At 68.4% G+C, this 16,701-nt stretch overlaps 1 protein-coding gene across 3 annotated transcripts in view; it reads right to left on the bottom strand.

Annotated features, from left to right (window-relative positions):
• Nucleotides 1-450: 450 nt before the first annotated feature.
• Nucleotides 451-16,701, bottom strand: part of CACNA1I (calcium voltage-gated channel subunit alpha1 I) — a 90,412-nt gene continuing 74,161 nt past the window's right edge. For 2 of the 3 annotated variants that reach the window (XM_070051502.1, XM_070051500.1), the window contains 14 exons: nucleotides 16,112-16,201; nucleotides 14,004-14,196; nucleotides 13,696-13,847; nucleotides 12,536-12,645; nucleotides 11,849-11,982; nucleotides 10,722-10,792; nucleotides 8,680-8,758; nucleotides 8,110-8,231; nucleotides 7,373-7,711; nucleotides 7,011-7,154; nucleotides 6,482-6,604; nucleotides 5,163-5,331; nucleotides 3,852-4,048; nucleotides 451-3,373 (listed from right to left, as the gene is read on the bottom strand). In XM_070051502.1, coding sequence (XP_069907603.1) covers nucleotides 2,738-3,373; nucleotides 3,852-4,048; nucleotides 5,163-5,331; nucleotides 6,482-6,604; nucleotides 7,011-7,154; nucleotides 7,373-7,711; nucleotides 8,110-8,231; nucleotides 8,680-8,758; nucleotides 10,722-10,792; nucleotides 11,849-11,982; nucleotides 12,536-12,645; nucleotides 13,696-13,847; nucleotides 14,004-14,196; nucleotides 16,112-16,201 — 2,559 coding nt within the window. In that variant the 3' untranslated portion in view covers nucleotides 451-2,737. The remainder of the gene's footprint in view (nucleotides 3,374-3,851; nucleotides 4,049-5,162; nucleotides 5,332-6,481; nucleotides 6,605-7,010; nucleotides 7,155-7,372; nucleotides 7,712-8,109; nucleotides 8,232-8,679; nucleotides 8,759-10,721; nucleotides 10,793-11,848; nucleotides 11,983-12,535; nucleotides 12,646-13,695; nucleotides 13,848-14,003; nucleotides 14,197-16,111; nucleotides 16,202-16,701) is intronic. The other variant, XM_070051501.1, reaches the window with a different exon arrangement.

The following is a 16,701-nucleotide window of genomic DNA, read 5'->3' as shown; positions in this document are numbered from 1 at the left end:
ATGCTCCAGGGAGAGAGGCAAGAGTCTGAAGCCAAAGCCACAGCAGGCGGAGGGGGGAGGTGTGGCGGTCAAGCCAGCTGTGCCCCCCCCCCCCGCCGGGGAAGGGGCCAGGGGGAGGGGCACAGGCCAGGGGAAGGCGAGACTTAGGTCTTGGACCCCTTGAGGCTGAATTCCTGCTGCTGGGGTGGAGGCGGCTGGAGGCGGCTGGAGGCGGCTGGAGCCAGCGTGCACCTCTGCCAGCCGGGCCGTCCAAGCCCACGCAGCCAGAGCGGGTCTCGCCGGTGAGCAGTGAGGCTCACAAAGGGGGAGCCGCTGGCCCCAAGTTTCCCACGCCGTCCCCACAGCCTGCACAAGGACAGGGAGCCCATCGGCACCCCTCCCCTGGAGGAAGCCCAGCCGGACCCTCACCCCGCTGAGAAAGCAGCAGAGACACGCCGACAGTTCCCTAAATAGGCTTCTGGGTTTTTATTCAAACAACACTGGTGGTGGCTGCCCTGTGGCTTCCTCCGCCCGGGCCATCTGGGCCAGCAGGTACCAGCGCCATCAGCAACTAGGAGGGAAGTTCATTCACACCGTAGAAACTGTACAGCGACTGGGAATGTTAGTGTCACGGCGGCCGCCCAGCAGAGGGCTTCCTGGGGGGGGGGTGGCCTCTGCCTCCTCCCTGGGCTCCAGCACAGCTCTGGCTCTGCCAGGAACACTGAGTATTGCACAAAGACAAGGAGAGTATGCGTATCTGGGCTAAACAGCAGCTTCCACGACCCAGCCCTTACATCGCAGCAAAGGGGGCTGAAGGCGGCTGGAGGAGACAGGCTGACACTGGGCTCCCAGTCCTCCGGGGTCACCTGGGGCTGGAGCAGGGCAGCAGAGAGGAAGGGGTTGGCCGGGGCAGGTGCACCCCACCTGGATGTAACATCCTGCAGATGCCGAGGTGCCCCCCAGCCTCCATCCCAGGGAACCCCGCCACCGGGCGGCGGTGTCAGCGCGGGGTCCCCGCCCTCTCCACGGCCAGGGCCAGGCTCCCTGGGTTCGGCAAGTTTGTGCTTTTGTAATGGACAGGCACAGGCTGGAGGCCACAGCCCCAGGCCACCAGTTTGGGGATGGAGGCGGGGACACCTGCCCCATCCTAATCCATGTCCATTTGCCCTGGCCAGCAACCTGGTCCCTGCACCTGTCGTCCCTAGGAACAAGGCCAAGCGTCCGGGATTAGGTTGTGAGCCCTCTGGGAACCCCCCTCCACTCTGCCCTGCTCTGGCCGGCTCGCACGTCCGCTCCCCTCTGCCTGGCCCCACCGCAGGTCACACGGCTCAGCAGTGGCCTCCAGTCAGGCACACCTGGAACGTGCCGTGTCACTCGGAACCCGGAGACATCAGGGCAGTCAGCTAGGGCAGAGTGCACACGCCTGGGACACTGGCCCAGAAAACAGAGGCTGGCCGGCGGCACCTGAGCTCAGCCCCCGGGAGGCCCAGGGGCCAGGGCCGGGCAGTCCACAGCCCTGCAGACATACCTGCAGGCTCGTCGGCCCCAGCACACCCAGGGGAAGTGGGCTCCTGCCACTCACGTCCCCACTTCCCTGCAGCCCCTGTGCCAGACACTGCCCGTCCAGGCAGCCCACCCTCCGCACCGCTGCAAGCCTCTTTCTGTGAAGCCAGGGTCTGGGGACAGGGAGGAGGGCCCCCAGAGGAGGAGCAGGGTTTGGGAAGCCCCCGGGGGCTGCTCCCCACCACGTGAAGCGCCGTTACTGCCCCAGCCTCCACCTGGCTCCAGGCATCTGGTCTAATAAATACTGAAACAAACGCGGACCCACGCACACAAAAACCGCCCGGCGGGACCCAGGGGAGGAAGCGCTACTGTGTCGGGCGGGGGAGCTAGACCCAGGACGGGCGGGGAGGGCTCAGCGGGAGCACACAGGTCTCGGGGTGACCTGGCTGGGAGCAGGTGGTCCCGGGGCCCGCAGGTGCCTCCCACTGCTTAGGGGCCAGGCCACTGGGGCGGGGGGCCGGGATCAGACCCCACCAGAGCAGGTGGAGGAGCGACCCTGCAGGCCTGCCCTGGCCGGCTCTAACCACGCCCCTCCTGCCCTCTGCCTTCCTCAAGGCTGAAATACCCGCTTTACCCGCGCCGGCCGGGGCCCACCGCGGGGTCTTGGGGTCGCCCCCTACCCAAGCCCCTGCCCTATGAAGCTACGGCTGCTGGCGGCTGACTTCGCTAAAGAACCACATCTAACCGGGGACTACGGGGTGTCCACGAGACGTCACACGACTGGACGGCGGGGTGGGGGGACAGGACGGGCGCCCCGCCGGGGCGGGGTCGTAGCAGCGTTTCTCCGTCAGCGGAGGGCCCGCGGGCGCCGGCTCGGCTCGGGCCTCTCCCGGGCCGGTCCTCCGCAAGCTGCAGGCCAGCCGGGCGGCGCCCCGCACCCGCACAACCTCCGCCTGGGGCCGGGCCCACAGCAAACCGCTGGCCCTGCAGGCTCCCCGGCTGTAGCACTTTCTGGAAGTCATAATCTCTCAGTAAAAAAAATAAATAAATATATGTGTCTGTCTCTCTATCTGCATATATATGTGTGTGTGTGCGCGCGCCGGAAGGGCCGCCGGGCGCGCGGGGCCTGCGCGGGTCCGGGCCAGGCGGCGGGGCCGCGCCGGCGGCCCGGGTGTGGACAAAGTATTGCTGTCTGCTCCCTGGCTCCTGAGGTAAACGGAGGTGAGACGGGGCAGGCGGCGGCCCCGCGGGGCCCTCATCTCTTCCTCGTGCTGGCCGCGTCGCCCGGCTCCGGCTCGCCGGGGGGCGGCCGCGGCTGGGCCGCCGAGGGGCGCAGGCCCGCGGGCGGCGGCGGCGTGGGACGCGCCGGGTCCTTGCTGCGGTCCGCGGCCCACGAGGGGCTCCGGGCCAGGCCGCGGGCAGCGCCGTGCGGGCGCCCGGGGCCCGCGGCCAGGCTGCTGGTGCTGCCGAACCTGCGCGCGGCCGGCGGCCCGAGCGGCGGGGGCGGCGGCGCGGCCGGCGCGCAGAAGAGCGAGGCGAGCGAGAGGCTGCTGAGCGTCTCCGAGGGCTCGCCGCCCGCGCCGCCGCGGCCCTCCTCGTCCGACGGGTCCATGGAGTCGTGGTGCGTGCAGCCCGGGCTCGTGGAGCCGCCGCTGCTGTGGCTGCGCTGGTGCGCCCGGAGCCCGCGCAGGCTGAACAGGCCGCGGCCGCGCAGGCTGAGACGGCGGCGGGCGGCCGGCGAGAGGCCGGCCCGGGGCCCCGGCGCGGCGGCGGCCGGCCCCAGCACGCGGCGCGGGCTGTCGCTCAGCGTCAGGCTGTCCTCCAGCGTGGTCTGCAGGCTGCCCACCGAGCTGCTGGGGCTGGCGTCCAGCGACGTGTCGCTGCGGGTGGCCTGCGGGGAGCGGCAGGGGCCGCGGGTGGAGCCGCAGGCCACGCCCACGCGGGTCCCCGTCCCCGCCCCACACCCCGCCTCCCGTCAGAGGTGTCACTTCGGAGCACGCGGGCCTTCCACCCACTTGTTTCGCCCTAGGGTTGCTCTGCTCCGTGCCCCTGAACCCACACACGATGGCGCGGGCACAGCCCAGGAACACAGCGGGGCTCGCGGGGCCTTCCTGCTGTGTGTGCCAGGGCGGGGAGGGGCTGTGGCCCGACCCTGCGGCTGGGACCCCTCCCCCATCTGGCCTAGTGCTGCCTGACCCCTGGGGCCATCACCCCGCAAAGCCCCCAGTATCCCCGCCCCCCAGCCCTCAGACTGGAGCCCCCAAAGCCCCTTCCAGCTTAGCGCCCACCCCCCATGCCCCCTGCACTGGGGGGGAGGGCCCTCTGACTTCGTGGCCTGCCCAGCTGCACCCTGGAGCCCAGGCCCCCACCTGCCGCAGGAGGGTGCAGTGGACGCTGGGCGAGCGCAGGGACGCCCAGGAGCCCTGCAGCGCGATCTTGGGGAGGGTCCCGGCGCTGGCGACTTTCTCCTGCCCTTTCTGGCCCGCAGACACAGCAGGGTGGAAGAACTCGGCCGGCATGGGCAGCAGTGGGCTGGAGGCGTCCGGGGGGTAGGGGCTCGAGGGCACTGTTGGAGGAGAGGAGACAGAGCAGGGGTGTCAGGGAGGGACCCCCAACAAACACGGCGAGATCACGGGCCTGGGACCTCCCCGCTGTGGGGCGAGGGAGAGACGGGGCCGGCCTGCGCGTCCCAGCCCTGGGCTGGGTCCTGTCTCCTGCGGTACAGCAGCCACGAAGCCCCCACCCAGGGTGCAGAGAAAGCTGCGGTAGAACCCCCAGCCCAGGAGCAGGTGCACAGTGAGCGCCTGCCAGGCTGGGCCACTCCCCGGGGCCGACCCCCCAGGCCTGGCTGGAGGCCTTCCGGGCAGCACGCAGGGCTGGGCTGTGCGGGGGCGGGGGGGGGGGGGTGCAGGGCCTTCCTGGCGGGATGAGGAGGGGACTCAGATGCGTAACCGAGCAGCCGGACAGCCCCCGTGTCCCTGGCGGAAGCCCTGTTCTCACTATGCAAGGGGAAGGCAGGCAGTGGCTGAGACGGACGGGGAATCCGGGTGGGACTGGCTCTGGGGTCAGACCTCGCGCCCCGCTGCTGCTTCTGGGAATCAGGGCTCTGCACCCAGCCGTCCCTTCCAGTGGGAGGCCACAGCTCGGGGAGGGTCCTCGGGAGACTCTGCCCGCCCCCAGGAGGCCCGGGAGACCTGGGATGGCGTCTGTTCTCGCTGGGCGCCTCATCTGTGCCCCTCCCCAGCCGGTGCTGTGCAATCGTCACCCTCTGAGAGGACCAGGGGCGATGGACAGGCCAGCTCGGCCCCCGGCCACAGGCCCGAAGCACAGACAGGAGGTGGGGGTGGGGCCGGGGACGAACGCCCCGCCCCGGCACTGGCACCGTACAGAGGACGGCGGGGAGCCCAGCCCTCCGTGGGGCGCACCTCCCCTGCATATCCGCAGCGTTCCTCTGCACCCACAGCTCCCGGGAGGCTCAGCACGAAGCCCCTCAGCCCGGGTTCCTGATACAAGTTGGCTCTGACCTTTTATCACCGGGGCGTCAAGCCTGAGTCCCCCCTACCCTGAGCGACCCATCCGGTTCTCCGTGGATACAGCAGTCTGGACGCAAACAGGCAAACCTCCACCTGCCTGGGCGCCCGCCCGGGGCCAGGGCTGGGGCAGTGCCGGGCCCCCCTCACCTTGGCTGCTCTCGTGTTTCAGCCAGGACTGGACCGGGTTGAAAGGGGTCGCCTCCATCTCACACAGGAAGTTCTCAGCACTCGTGCAGACGGCCGCCTTGGACAAGGGGTAGAAGCACTCGCCCAGGTCCCCCACACGCAGGGGCTCGGGTGCGTCCGGCTCCCCCTGCTGGAAAGCGAGGAAGAAGGGCTGAGCCCACCACCGCTCCTCCACGCCCCTGCCCGGCTGCCCTCCCCCTGGCTCCCCGGTCTGGCCAACTCTTGTTTCCCAAATCCTACACGAAACCCCAGCCCCACCTCCAGGAAGCCCTCCTGGATGTCCCGGGCAGTCAGCGTTCCCCCTTCCCTCCCCTCCTGACTCAGATCCCAGAGGGCAGAGGAGGGGCCTCCTCTCCACAGCCACGGGTGGGCACAGTCGCTGGCCCGGGGCAGAAGCCAAACTGAGCTGGGCGCCCCACGGGAGTCTTCCGGGGCCCCTCATTCCTCAGGGCTGAGGCCCAAGGGGACCCCTGCCCAGCCGGCCCCTCCGAGGCAGATGCTCTCACACCCCTGGCCCTGTGCCCTGCCTGAGCACGGCCAGGCCCCGGACCGTGGGCGTCCCGCTGCCCTGTGTGGGAGCATCGAGGGGGTGGGCGGGAGAGGACACGTCAGCTCCCTGAGCCGTCCCCGCCGAGCCCAGGCTGCCCGGGGGTCCACAGGGACACAGGCTGTCTCCGGGCACGGCCATGGCCGCCCCACCTCAGGCCCCGTCCCCATCCCAGCTGCCCCTCCCACCCCCACTCCCAAGGAGCAGGAACACCTTGGCCTTGAGGTCACAAGCCCAGGGCAGCCCTGCCCAGGCCTTCTCAGCCAGCGTTGGGGACAGAAGTTGGGAAACAGCCCCGGGGCCGGCTTCCCTGCCATCTCTCCTGGCCCCGAGATGTGGATGAGGCAGAGCCCCCGTTTCCAGGCCCGGGAGGTGGGGCAGCCGGCCTCGAACCTGTGCCTTTTTCAACTCCCCCGTCCTCCTGTGAGGCCGGCCCGCCAGGGTCCCACTCCAGAGGAAGGGTTAAAAATAGCGGAGCGACGGGAGGCAGTCACGGCCCTGACCCGAGGGCCCCACTGCTGTCGGTCAGCCACGTCGGTCAGCCACATTGGTCAGCTACGTCGGTCAGCCACATCGGTCAGCCACATTGGTCAGCTACGTCGGTCAGCCACGTCGGTCAGCTGCATCAGTCAGCTACGTCGGTCGCTCCACCTCGTGCGGCTAAGGGGCGGGGTGGGCAGGGCCGAGGCCCCAGGGACGCAGCGCATGGCCTGGAGCCACCAGGGCTGCTGACCTTGCCGTCCTTGGGGCCAGGCGGGCAGGCGGCGGGGTCCTCCAGACTCAGGTCGTCGGCCAGCAGGATGGACGAGGACCGGTCCGAGTTCAGGGAGAAAGCCTCTGTCTCGGCCAGCTGCACCTGCAGACACGTGGCGGCACGTCACAGGCAGGGGATGCCCTGTGGCCACCGAGGGCCAGGTGAAGGGTGGCCCAGCCCCCGCCTCCCGCTGAAGGCTCCCCCAGACCCGGCCAGGAGGTCACCCGATGCTGGCCTGGGGGGCCCTGGGGAGGCTCAGGAGCCCAGAGCCTGCACTAGAGAGGGCGAGCCAGAGGCACAGGCAAGGAGACCCCCTGAGTGGGCTGGGCCAGGCCCTGAGCCGGGCGAGGGCGGGCCTGCAGCAGGCGCTGTGTGCACAAGGCGTGGCCGCTCTCAGGAAAAGCAGGCGAGGTGACCCCCGCGTGCATGTCACGGAACGGAAAGGGCCAGCGGCCCTCCCCCGGCCCCCCGCGCTCTGCAGCCGCAACACGGGCCCGGGGCCGCTGACCTGTTTGTCGTCATGACATTTCTCGCGGCCGGCGGGCGAGGAGTAGTGGTGGAAGACAGAGCCGGACAGGTTGTCGATGATGGTCAGCTCCCCCTCCAAGGAGTCCTTGATGATTAAAGAGACGCTGTCCAGCCACAGGTTCTCCTAGGCGGACGGGGACGGGGCAGGGACAGGGGGATTATCGGCCGGGCCCCGGGGCTGCGGGGCGGGCGGCTCTCTATGCCCACGGCTGGGCCCGAGCCCCTCGTCACGGCATCAGCCGGTGCCGGCGCTGAGCGGGACGGGGCCCAGACAGAGACCTGGTCAAGGTCCCCCCAGCCCCGCCCGGCCCTGCTGCCCTCCCGGCCCCCGCCCCTGCCCACCTGGGCCGGGGAGTAGCAGCGCCGGCACACGCGGCCCTCGGCCTCAGCCCCGGCGCCCCCCACCGCCGGCCCCCGGCTGGGCAGCCCCGGGGAGCCGGCGGGCGGCCGCGGGCTGGGGCCCAGGCTGTGCGCCATCTCCAGCTCGAGCTCGGCGTCCATCTCGGCGTCCTCCTGCGCCTCCTTGTTGCTGTCGTCCAGGTGCTTCATGAGCACGGCCACCACCACGTTGATGAGCACGAACTGGGCCGTGAGCACGAAGCTGACGAAGTAGAGTGGCGACACGAACTGCAGGCTGCTCAGGCAGCTCCGCTCGTCCTGCGTGCAGTCCCGCAGCGTGTCCTGCGCGGCACGGACAGGCCTGAGCGCCGTGCGCCGCCCGCCGGGCTGGCCGGCCTCCGGACACACGCCGCACCGGCCGGGGTCTCCCTCTCCTCCCCGGGTTAGCGCCAGCTCAGCCCCCACCCACCAGGGCTGAGGAGGCTCCCGCCCAGCGCCCGGCCTGGGGCCCGAGGAAGAGAGGAAAGAGCCAGGCTGCTCCGTGCCCGCCCAGGCCCCGGAGGCACAGGCCTCATCTCCCTCTGCGCTGCCGACCTTGGCCAGGCAGCCAATGGGGGGCAGATTCCCAGGCCCGCCCTGGGCTGGGCGGAGGCTGGCCCCGGAGAGGACTGCAGCAGCACTGGGGGTGCTGGGCAGGCCGTGTCGGGGCTCGCCTCCCTCTCTCGCCCACCCACCGGTACCTTCATGATCCCGTTCCAGTTGTCGCCCGTGGAGACCTGGAAGAGCGTGAGGAAGGCCATGCCGAAGTTCTCGAAGGTGGCGTGCCGGCTCATGCCCTCGCACGGGTTCTCCTCGTTGCAGACTGAGGGGGCAGCGGGGTCAGAGCCCTGCACCGGCCCCCAGCCTCCCCACCCCCGCCCAGAGCTGCGTGGGGACTGCACCCAGCCCCCCCCCCCCCAGGGAGGGACTGAGGCTCAGGGCAGTGGGGCACGGCCTCAGGCAGGCCCGGCGCTTCCTGCAGAAGAGGATGAGGCGGGCCAGGGCCAGCCCCACAGACAACCCTGTCCAGAGCTCACCCTCTGCCTGCCGGGCCGCGCCGGCTCAGGTCAGCCACTGGCACTGGGCTGGGCCGCCAGGCGGCCTGTGGCTCTCACAGGCGCTACCCACTCCGTGCAGGGGTGCGGGCTGCTGAGCTCACTCCCCACTGCAGTGACCGGGGGGGCCTCCACACGCGCCCACACGCGCACCCACACGTGCACGTACATGCCCCCCCCCCCCCCGCGGGCCGGGCCTGAGTGGGAGTCGCTCACCCAGCTTCCCAAACAGCTCCACGCCCAGCGCGGCGTAGATGAAGAAGAGCAGCATGAAGAGCAGGCCCAGGTTGCCCACCTGCGGGGGGAGACGGGGCTGGGCCGGCATGGGGGGCACGCCCCCCCCCACCTCCTAGCGCGCCCGCCACACTCACTGGCTCCCGCACACGGCAGCCCGTGGACTCTCTCATCCCCACGCCCAGAGAAGACACAAGACTGGGAGGTGCAGTCACACAGCTCACGACGGGACAGGGACCTGAAGCTGGGCTGTGCACACGGCCGCTGCCCTCTGCACCCTGTGTGGTCAGTAAGCCTCCCCGGGTGATGGAGCAAGGGAGGCGGGCTGGGCACCGATGCCACCTCCTCCTCGCAGTCTGCCTGGATTTCCCCAGCAGACCACATGCAAGTGTAACTGTCCTTGTCTCTGTCCTCTGCCGGCCGGGGAAGTCCTCGGGACGGACTCGTCTTGTTGGGCCAGTGACGTGGTGCTGGCCACGGAGGACTCACTGGCAGCCCAGCCAGCACACCCCACGCCCCTGCGGGAGATCACGCGCCACAGATCCCAAACCCGGCTCCAGTCTGCCGGTCACTGGAGACCGCCTCCAACTCCACCACGGACAGGACAAGGCTGCCCCACGTTCTCGCCCTGCAAAGTGTCCCCCCCGGAGCCTCGGGCGGACGCTCACCAAGAGCAGGAAGGCGGCCCCGCGGCTCCGGCTCCTGTGTGGCTCCCGGCTGCTTGGCCCTGACGCTCCGACCCCAGGGAGCCACTCACAGGGCCTGCAGGGCACCGCCTGGGCCCAGAGGCCGAGAAGGCCCAGGCGCGGTTGTGCCGGCCCGAGGGTGGTCTTCCTCCTCCCGATCCGCCCCTCCGCTGCCCTCGGCACCTAACCCCGGGCGGCTGCAGCCCCCCCACCCCCACCCCAGAAGAGGCAGCTCTGCCTGGGGCCTCGGGTGTCAAGCTGGCTGCGACACGGCCCTCAGGCGCCTGCCACACAGGAGATGGACCCCGAGGCCCCCTTGCACATTCTGTTCCCTCTGCAAGGAGGACACTGCCCCGCACAACTGAGTCTGTGGGGCACCTCTTCTGAGAAGCCCTCCCTGATGCCTCCTCCCTCTGTGTGAGGCTGACCGTTGGTTTCATCGCACTGCCCGTGACGTGGATCGGAGCGCATGTCCCGCGTCCACACGTCAGCATGGGCGTCAGCTAAATGATTTTGAGGGTAAGCACCCCCATGGCCACCCAGTACTGGGCACTGCCACCCTGGGTCTCCTACTAGAGGCTGGGACCTCCAAACACTGCTGGGCGCCTGTGCCGACTCAGCGCTAGGTCAGAGCAGGGGCGAGAGGCAAGGGGCAAGGGAGGCGGGGCACGCCGTGCAGCAGGCCCCCACCCCGGGGACCCTCCCAGGAGCCCTCCGACACAGCACTATCATAGCCCCAGCAAGGAAATTGAGGCCTGAGAAGTCCGGTCCCAGGCCTGGGGGCTCCCACGGAGTGGACCGGAAGTCTGGGCGCTGACCCAGCGCCGTCTGCCAGGAAAGCCCAGGCCAGCAACACCCCTGTCTCGGGAGGACGAGCGCCTCGGGGCGCCCACCAGGCCAGCATCTCACGCTGCCCCTCCTGAGAAGCCGACTCAGAGCCTCTGCATCCACTCGGCCACCTTCCGGGTCAAGCTCAAAGTTCCCCTCCCCCATGCCGTCTTCCAAGATTTCCCTGGCAGTGTTCATTGTCCAGCCCCCTCCTCTCTCCGGAGCACCCTGCTGCCCCTCCCCACATTGCTGAGGCACCCGTCACCTCCCCACCCCGGCCCGGGGGCTCCCGAGCACCTCATGGGGCCCCGGGTGCCTGCACAGGGCTGCAGACCATCTGGTGCGGCTCAGGAGGTAGAGGAGAGACAGACCCTCCCACTCCTCAGAGCCCCTGGCTCACAGCCTCCCCCGAGACGGGCTTCTGGCTCCGGGCAAGTCTGGGGAGAAGGGACGTCCAGGCCTGCGTCCACCAGGGCCACCCTGACACCGACGCCACGAGGCAGCGCTCACCTGGGGCAGAGCCTGTACCACGGTGTCCAGCAGCGCCCGCATCCCCGTGGCCATCTTCAGCAGCTTCAGGACTATGGGCGAGACCCGGCCCAGCCCACTCAGCCCAGTGCCATGGACACGTGTACGTGCATGAGAGGGGACCCGCAGGGGTGTGCACACACCAAGAGCGTGGGTGCAGCTGCGAGGTGATGGGGGCGGGCTCAGGCACATCTGGAGCCCGCGTAAACACGGCAGGAGAGCGAGGGCGTGCTGTGGGGACCGAGGCGCTAAGGCGTGCAGGCGCCACACCGCGGATCGGGACGAGGCAAAGGCGGCCAGCGCGAGCCCCGTTCCTTCCCCTCTGAGGGCCCTGCACTGCCCACGCAGTCCCTGCACCTCGGCATCGGGAGGCCACAGCTCACGGCAGGAGGTGGTCAGGCAAGGGGCACCTGCCTAGCACCGAGGCAGGAGGGTTTGAAGGACCCAGAGGGCGGCCTTGGGGGGCGGGGGGGGGGCTCTGGGAGGAGAGCGGGCACTGAGGAGTGCTGAGGACGGGGCCCAGGCACGCTGAGAGGGGCTGTCAGGAACCAGACTTCTTCCACAGCCCCTCCCAGCTGGGCCCCTTCCAGCACAGTCTGCCTGGGCCACGTGGGCAGGCTGGTGACAGGGAAGCAGGGGTGGGGGCACAGGTGCGCGTGCACAGCTGTCAGCCAGGGCGGGCGCGAGGGCTGCAGAGGCCCTGGACACACAGGGGGCGAACGTGCGTGCGCAGAGTGCCTCCCCCAGCCCCTCCCCCTGCTCAGCAGGGAGCCCACCGGGCCTGAACGGCCCCTCCTCTCCCTCTCCCACCTCAGCGCCCCCCAGCCCCTCCCCCTGCTCAGCAGGGAGCTCACCGGGCCTGAGCGGCCCCTCCTCTCCCTTCCCCCCACCCCAGCGTCCCTCCTAGCCTCTCTCCCTGTTCAGCAGGGAGCCCACGGGGTCTGAGCAGCCCCCTTACCCCCACAGTGCCTCCCCCAGCCTCTCCCCCTGCTCAGCGGGGAGCCCACTGGGCCTGAGCGTCCCCTCCCCTCCCTCTCCCCATCCCAGCGTCCCTCCCACCCCTCCCCCTGCTCAGCAGGGAGCCCACCGGGCCTGAGCCCGCCCCTCACCCCGGGCGATGCGCAGCACCCGCATGATGCGGATGATGGTGGGGTTGATGGGCAGGGCCGCGTTGATCTCGATCTCCTCCAGTGTGATGCCCATGACCGACAGCAGCACGATAGCCAGGTCCAGCTGGTTCCACCTGCTCGGCCAGACGGAGGAGGGCAGGACAGGGACTCGGGGAGCAGCCCTGTGGCTCGGACACACCTTGTCTGTGGGGCCTCCCAGTCCTTCATCCTCCTCTCAAGGCCCTGCCTCCTGGGCAGCCAGCCTCCCTAGTCGCCCCTTAGTGGGCTCAGTTGCCCACGGCCTCTGCTCCCCAAGCAAGGGGCTGACCTGGCTGAATAAACATCTCTGGCCTCCTGCATGAAGGAGCTGACGCCTAGGGCTGCTTATAGAGCTACCTGCTCCCTCTGTGTGGCCCTGGGCCAGTCCACCAGCCTCTCATGCCCTCTGCAAAGACATGCACTGCTCTGTCTGTGGGTTATGGAGGACCCAAAGAGATGAGCTGAGAAGGACCTGAAAACAGTCACTTCCTGTTTGGGGCAACAGGCAGCACAGGGGGACCCTGGCCATCAGTGCCCAGAGGCTTCCTGGGTCCCTCCCTCTGGCTGCTCCAGGAGCTCCCAGGAGTCAGGACTAAGTCACCACCCTGCAGTCCACCCGACACTGCCCAGCTAGGCCCAGCCTCTCACCTGTCCTTGAAGAAGCGCCGCAGGCCAAATGCCACCAGCTTTAGCACCGCCTCCAGCACAAAGACAGTGGTGAACATGTAGTTGCAGTACTTGAGGGCTGTCTCCAGGGACTGCGAGGGGCAAAGAGAAGCATGATCCAGGCCCCGCGGCCTGGCCTCTGCCTTTGAAGAGGAGAATTTGGCCCATTTACGTTTAGTGCAATGACTATGTACCGGCTTGTATTCACTCCATCCCACTCTATGCATGTTACTGGTTTTATATTCTTTATTCCCACTGCTTTGGCCTAGTTGCTCCTTTTTGGAAGTAGTATGGGATGGTGGTCAAGTCTCTTAAATAGAACTGCATGGCTTTGAGTCCTGCTTAGCACTTCCTCCTTACTCACTCTGTGACACTGGCCAAGTACTCACCCCCTCTAGGACTCGGTTTCTTAATCTGTGAATCGGGGGAAATAGTAGCAGCTGCCTCAGAGAGGCACCAAGAGCTCAGTGCTGGACAGGATGAATACGTGCAATTACTATTCCGTTCACTCGTGTTTACTTAGCGATCCTGTAACGAACGCTCCCTCTGCAGTGCTCACCTTCCCCGGTGAGACACGCATCCTCGGCTGCAGGCTCTGCTCCCTCCACTTCCTCCCCCCTGCACTGTGCACCTGCCTCCCGCACACACCCTGTCTGTGACTACCCCTGGCCAGTCCTGCCCTCCAGAGCTCTTCCCCAGCCTCCTCTGGGTCTGCTGGGAACGGAGGCCAAAGGTGAGGCTCTGAACACAGACCCACATTCCCCGGGCTGGCTCCACTGTCTGGCTGAGTAACTGGGCAGCGTGTTTAAGCCCTCTGAGCCTCCACCTGATCATCTGTAACCTGGACAAAGGCCCCTGCGGCAGGGCTGCTGTGAGGTTAGCCTGGAGCTACAAGTGTGCAGTGCCGGCGCTCGGTGACCAGCACCTGCTGTTCGGGGCTGGGCCCGCTCGCTCTGTTCCCCACTGACCTTTCCCTCTCACACACCTGTCCTCCCAGGCCCCGAAACGGCAGGGTCATCCTGAGTCTCCTTCCCCTGTAGGGTCACTCAGACCCTGCTGTCAGTGGACCCCTGCCCCACCCGGTCCCTGGGGAGGGTCCTGCTGGGACCCCTCCCTCACCACGTGCCCGAGCTGCTACTCACCGTGGGCTGGTTGTAGTGCTCCAGGGACATGGTGACGACATTGAGGCAGATGATGAAGGTGATGAAGATGTCCAGATAGTGGCTGGTGCACATCGAGTGGATGAGCAGCCGCGTGGGGCAGTAGGTGGCGTAGTAGGGCAACCGCTGGGCCTCTGGGGGTCGGGGGGTGGGGAGCGGTGAGGGGACGGGAACGGGGCACCAGGAGGGAGAGGTGGCGGGGAGGCGGGACCAAGAGCTCGGAGACTGGGCCCCCCGCCCTGGAAGCATCGCCCCCCCCAGCTCAGCCCCCCCCCCCCCGCCCCGCTCACTCCGGCGCTTCTTCTCCAGGCGCCGCAGCCGCTTCTCCTCGCGCCGCCGCGCCTCCTCGGCCTCCTGGTGCTGCCGGCACTTGTGGAAGTTCTCCACCACGACGCCCACGAACATGTTGAGCACGAAGAAGCTGACGATGAGCAGGAAGGAGATGAAGTACAGCAGCATCCAGGGGTTGTGGTTGGTCACGGGCTGCGGGCGGCAGACACGGCTGAGGGGGCCGCGGGCGGCTGCGGGCGTTGAGTGGGGCGGCACGGAGGCAGGGCCCATGCTGGGCCGGCCCAGGCGAGGTGCTCACCAGAGCCCCCCACACCCCTGCTCCAGCTGCTGCCTCCTGGACACACGTCTGTCTGTCTGCTTGCTCTCTCCCACCCATTCACTCACCAGGCATCCACCCGTGTATCCCCCCATCCGCTCCCCCCTATATCCATCTAGTCACCATCCACCGCCATCCATGCACCCATCCACCCATCCATCCACATGTCCATCCGTCCACTCACCCATCCCCCACCCACCCTCCCACCCAGCATCCACTGCTACAGCCATCTACCTATCCACCCATCCACCCCCACACACACCTGTCTGTCCATCCACCCATGCACACACCTGTCTGTCCACCCACACACCCACGCACCTGTGTGTCCATCCACACACCCACACACTTGTCTGTCCACCCGCCCACCCACGCACCTGTCTGTCCACCCGCCCACCCATGCACCTGTCTGTCCACCCATCCACCCCCCCCACGCACCTGTCTGTCCATCCACACACCCACGCACCTGTCTGTCCACCCGCCCACCCACGCACCTGTCTGTCCACCCGCCCATCCAGGCACCTGTCTGTCCATCCGCCCACCCACGCACCTGTCTGTCCACCCACACACCCACGCACCTGTCTGTCCACCCGCCCACCCACGCACCTGTCTGTCCATCCGCACACCCACGCACCTGTCTGTCCACCCACACACCCACGCACCTGTCTGTCCACCCGCCCACCCACGCACCTGTCTGTCCATCCGCACACCCACGCACCTGTCTGTCCACCCTCCCATCCAGGCACCTGTCTGTCCATCCGCACACCCACGCACCCGTCTGTCCATCCGCACACCCACGCACCCGTCTGTCCACCCATCCACCCCCCCACGCACCTGTCTGTCCACCCACACACCCACGCACCTGTCTGTCCACCCGCCCACCCACGCACCTGTCTGTCCATCCGCACACCCACGCACCTGTCTGTCCACCCCCCCCCCACTCACCCGTCTGTCCATCCGCACACCCACGCACCTGTCTGTCCATCCGCACACCCACGCACCTGTCTGTCCACCCACCCCCCCACGCACCTGTCTGTCCACCCTCCCATCCAGGCACCTGTCTGTCCATCCGCACACCCACGCACCCGTCTGTCCACCCATCCACCCCCCCACGCACCTGTCTGTCCACCCACACACCCACGCACCTGTCTGTCCACCCGCCCACCCACGCACCTGTCTGTCCACCCGCACACCCACGCACCTGTCTGTCCATCCGCACACCCACGCACCTGTCTGTCCATCCGCACACCCATGCACCTGTCTGTCCATCCACACACCCACGCACCTGTCTGTCCACCCGCACACCCATCCATCTAGAAACAAGGCAGCCAGCGGAGGGTGCACGGCCCTGGAGGAATGTGTGTGGGCTGGTGGGAGTGAGGGGCCAGAACAGACAAGAGACTCTCATTCTCCCTGTACCCCCGACCCCCACCTCCAGCTGCAGGGTCTTACCGGGTGGGTCCAAAAGCCAGAGGTCACCTGGGCACTCCCCAGAGCCCTGACTCCTTCCCAAGTGGGCCCTGTCCTGACCTAGACAATCTCCTTGCTCCTCCTCCTCCAACCCCCACAGCCTGGCCCGGTCAACCCTGCTCACGGGCGGTGCCTGAAGTCCCTGCTTAGCACAGAGGGGACCCCTGCTCTCAGAGGTCAGGCTCTGGCTGCCTCTCAGGGCCCCCCAGGCCCCTCCCAAGCCCACCGTCACCCAGAAGCCTCCCTGAGCACCCCGTTAGGGACCCAGGCCCAACTCTGCGCCCCCTCCCCTGACCGGGTCTCGCCTGGCCGCAGCACCCCCACCTGCTGGTCCACAGCAACAGCGTCCAGTCCATTGTACATGATGTTCACCCAGCCGTCCTTGGAGGCCAGGACGAAGAGGGACATCAGAGCCTGGAGGGTGCAGGGAGGGGGAGGGCGCAGGGTGAGGCGGCGCCTCGGGCTCCCTCGCCCTCCTCCACTCTCCACTCTTCTGCCTCCAGGGCCAGAGCAGGGCCCTCCCCCTCACACCTCTCCTGAGGACCTGCCAGCGCCAGCCACACCCCTGCAACTTCTGGCTTCCAGCCTCAGCTCTACAGTGACCTGGCCCGCGGCTGCGCTCGCACACGGCGGGGACTTAAAGGACTCCTGAGCTGGCCTTGGACGTGGCCGCCCCAGGCATTCTTACGGCGCTCAGGGCACTGGAGGTCAGCAGGCTCTCAGAGGGGCCCAGGGGGTCACGTGCCCGACTCAGGGAGCCAGGAGAAAGGAGGCAGGGACACGGCAGCCCTCCCCGGCCGGAGAAGGACACTCTTGTCCACGGAGCTGCCCTCACAGTCCCGGGGGCAGGCGGGGACACCGAAGCCCAGAGGGGCCAGGAACCTGCCATGGAGCACAACTGGAAGGCTGCAGGC

This window comes from Oryctolagus cuniculus, chromosome 11, assembly GCF_964237555.1.
Source record: "Oryctolagus cuniculus chromosome 11, mOryCun1.1, whole genome shotgun sequence".
NCBI classification, from domain to species: Eukaryota; Metazoa; Chordata; class Mammalia; order Lagomorpha; family Leporidae; genus Oryctolagus; species Oryctolagus cuniculus.
Note: the sequence above shows the minus strand (reverse complement) of the source record. Positions and strands in the feature narration are given on the sequence as shown.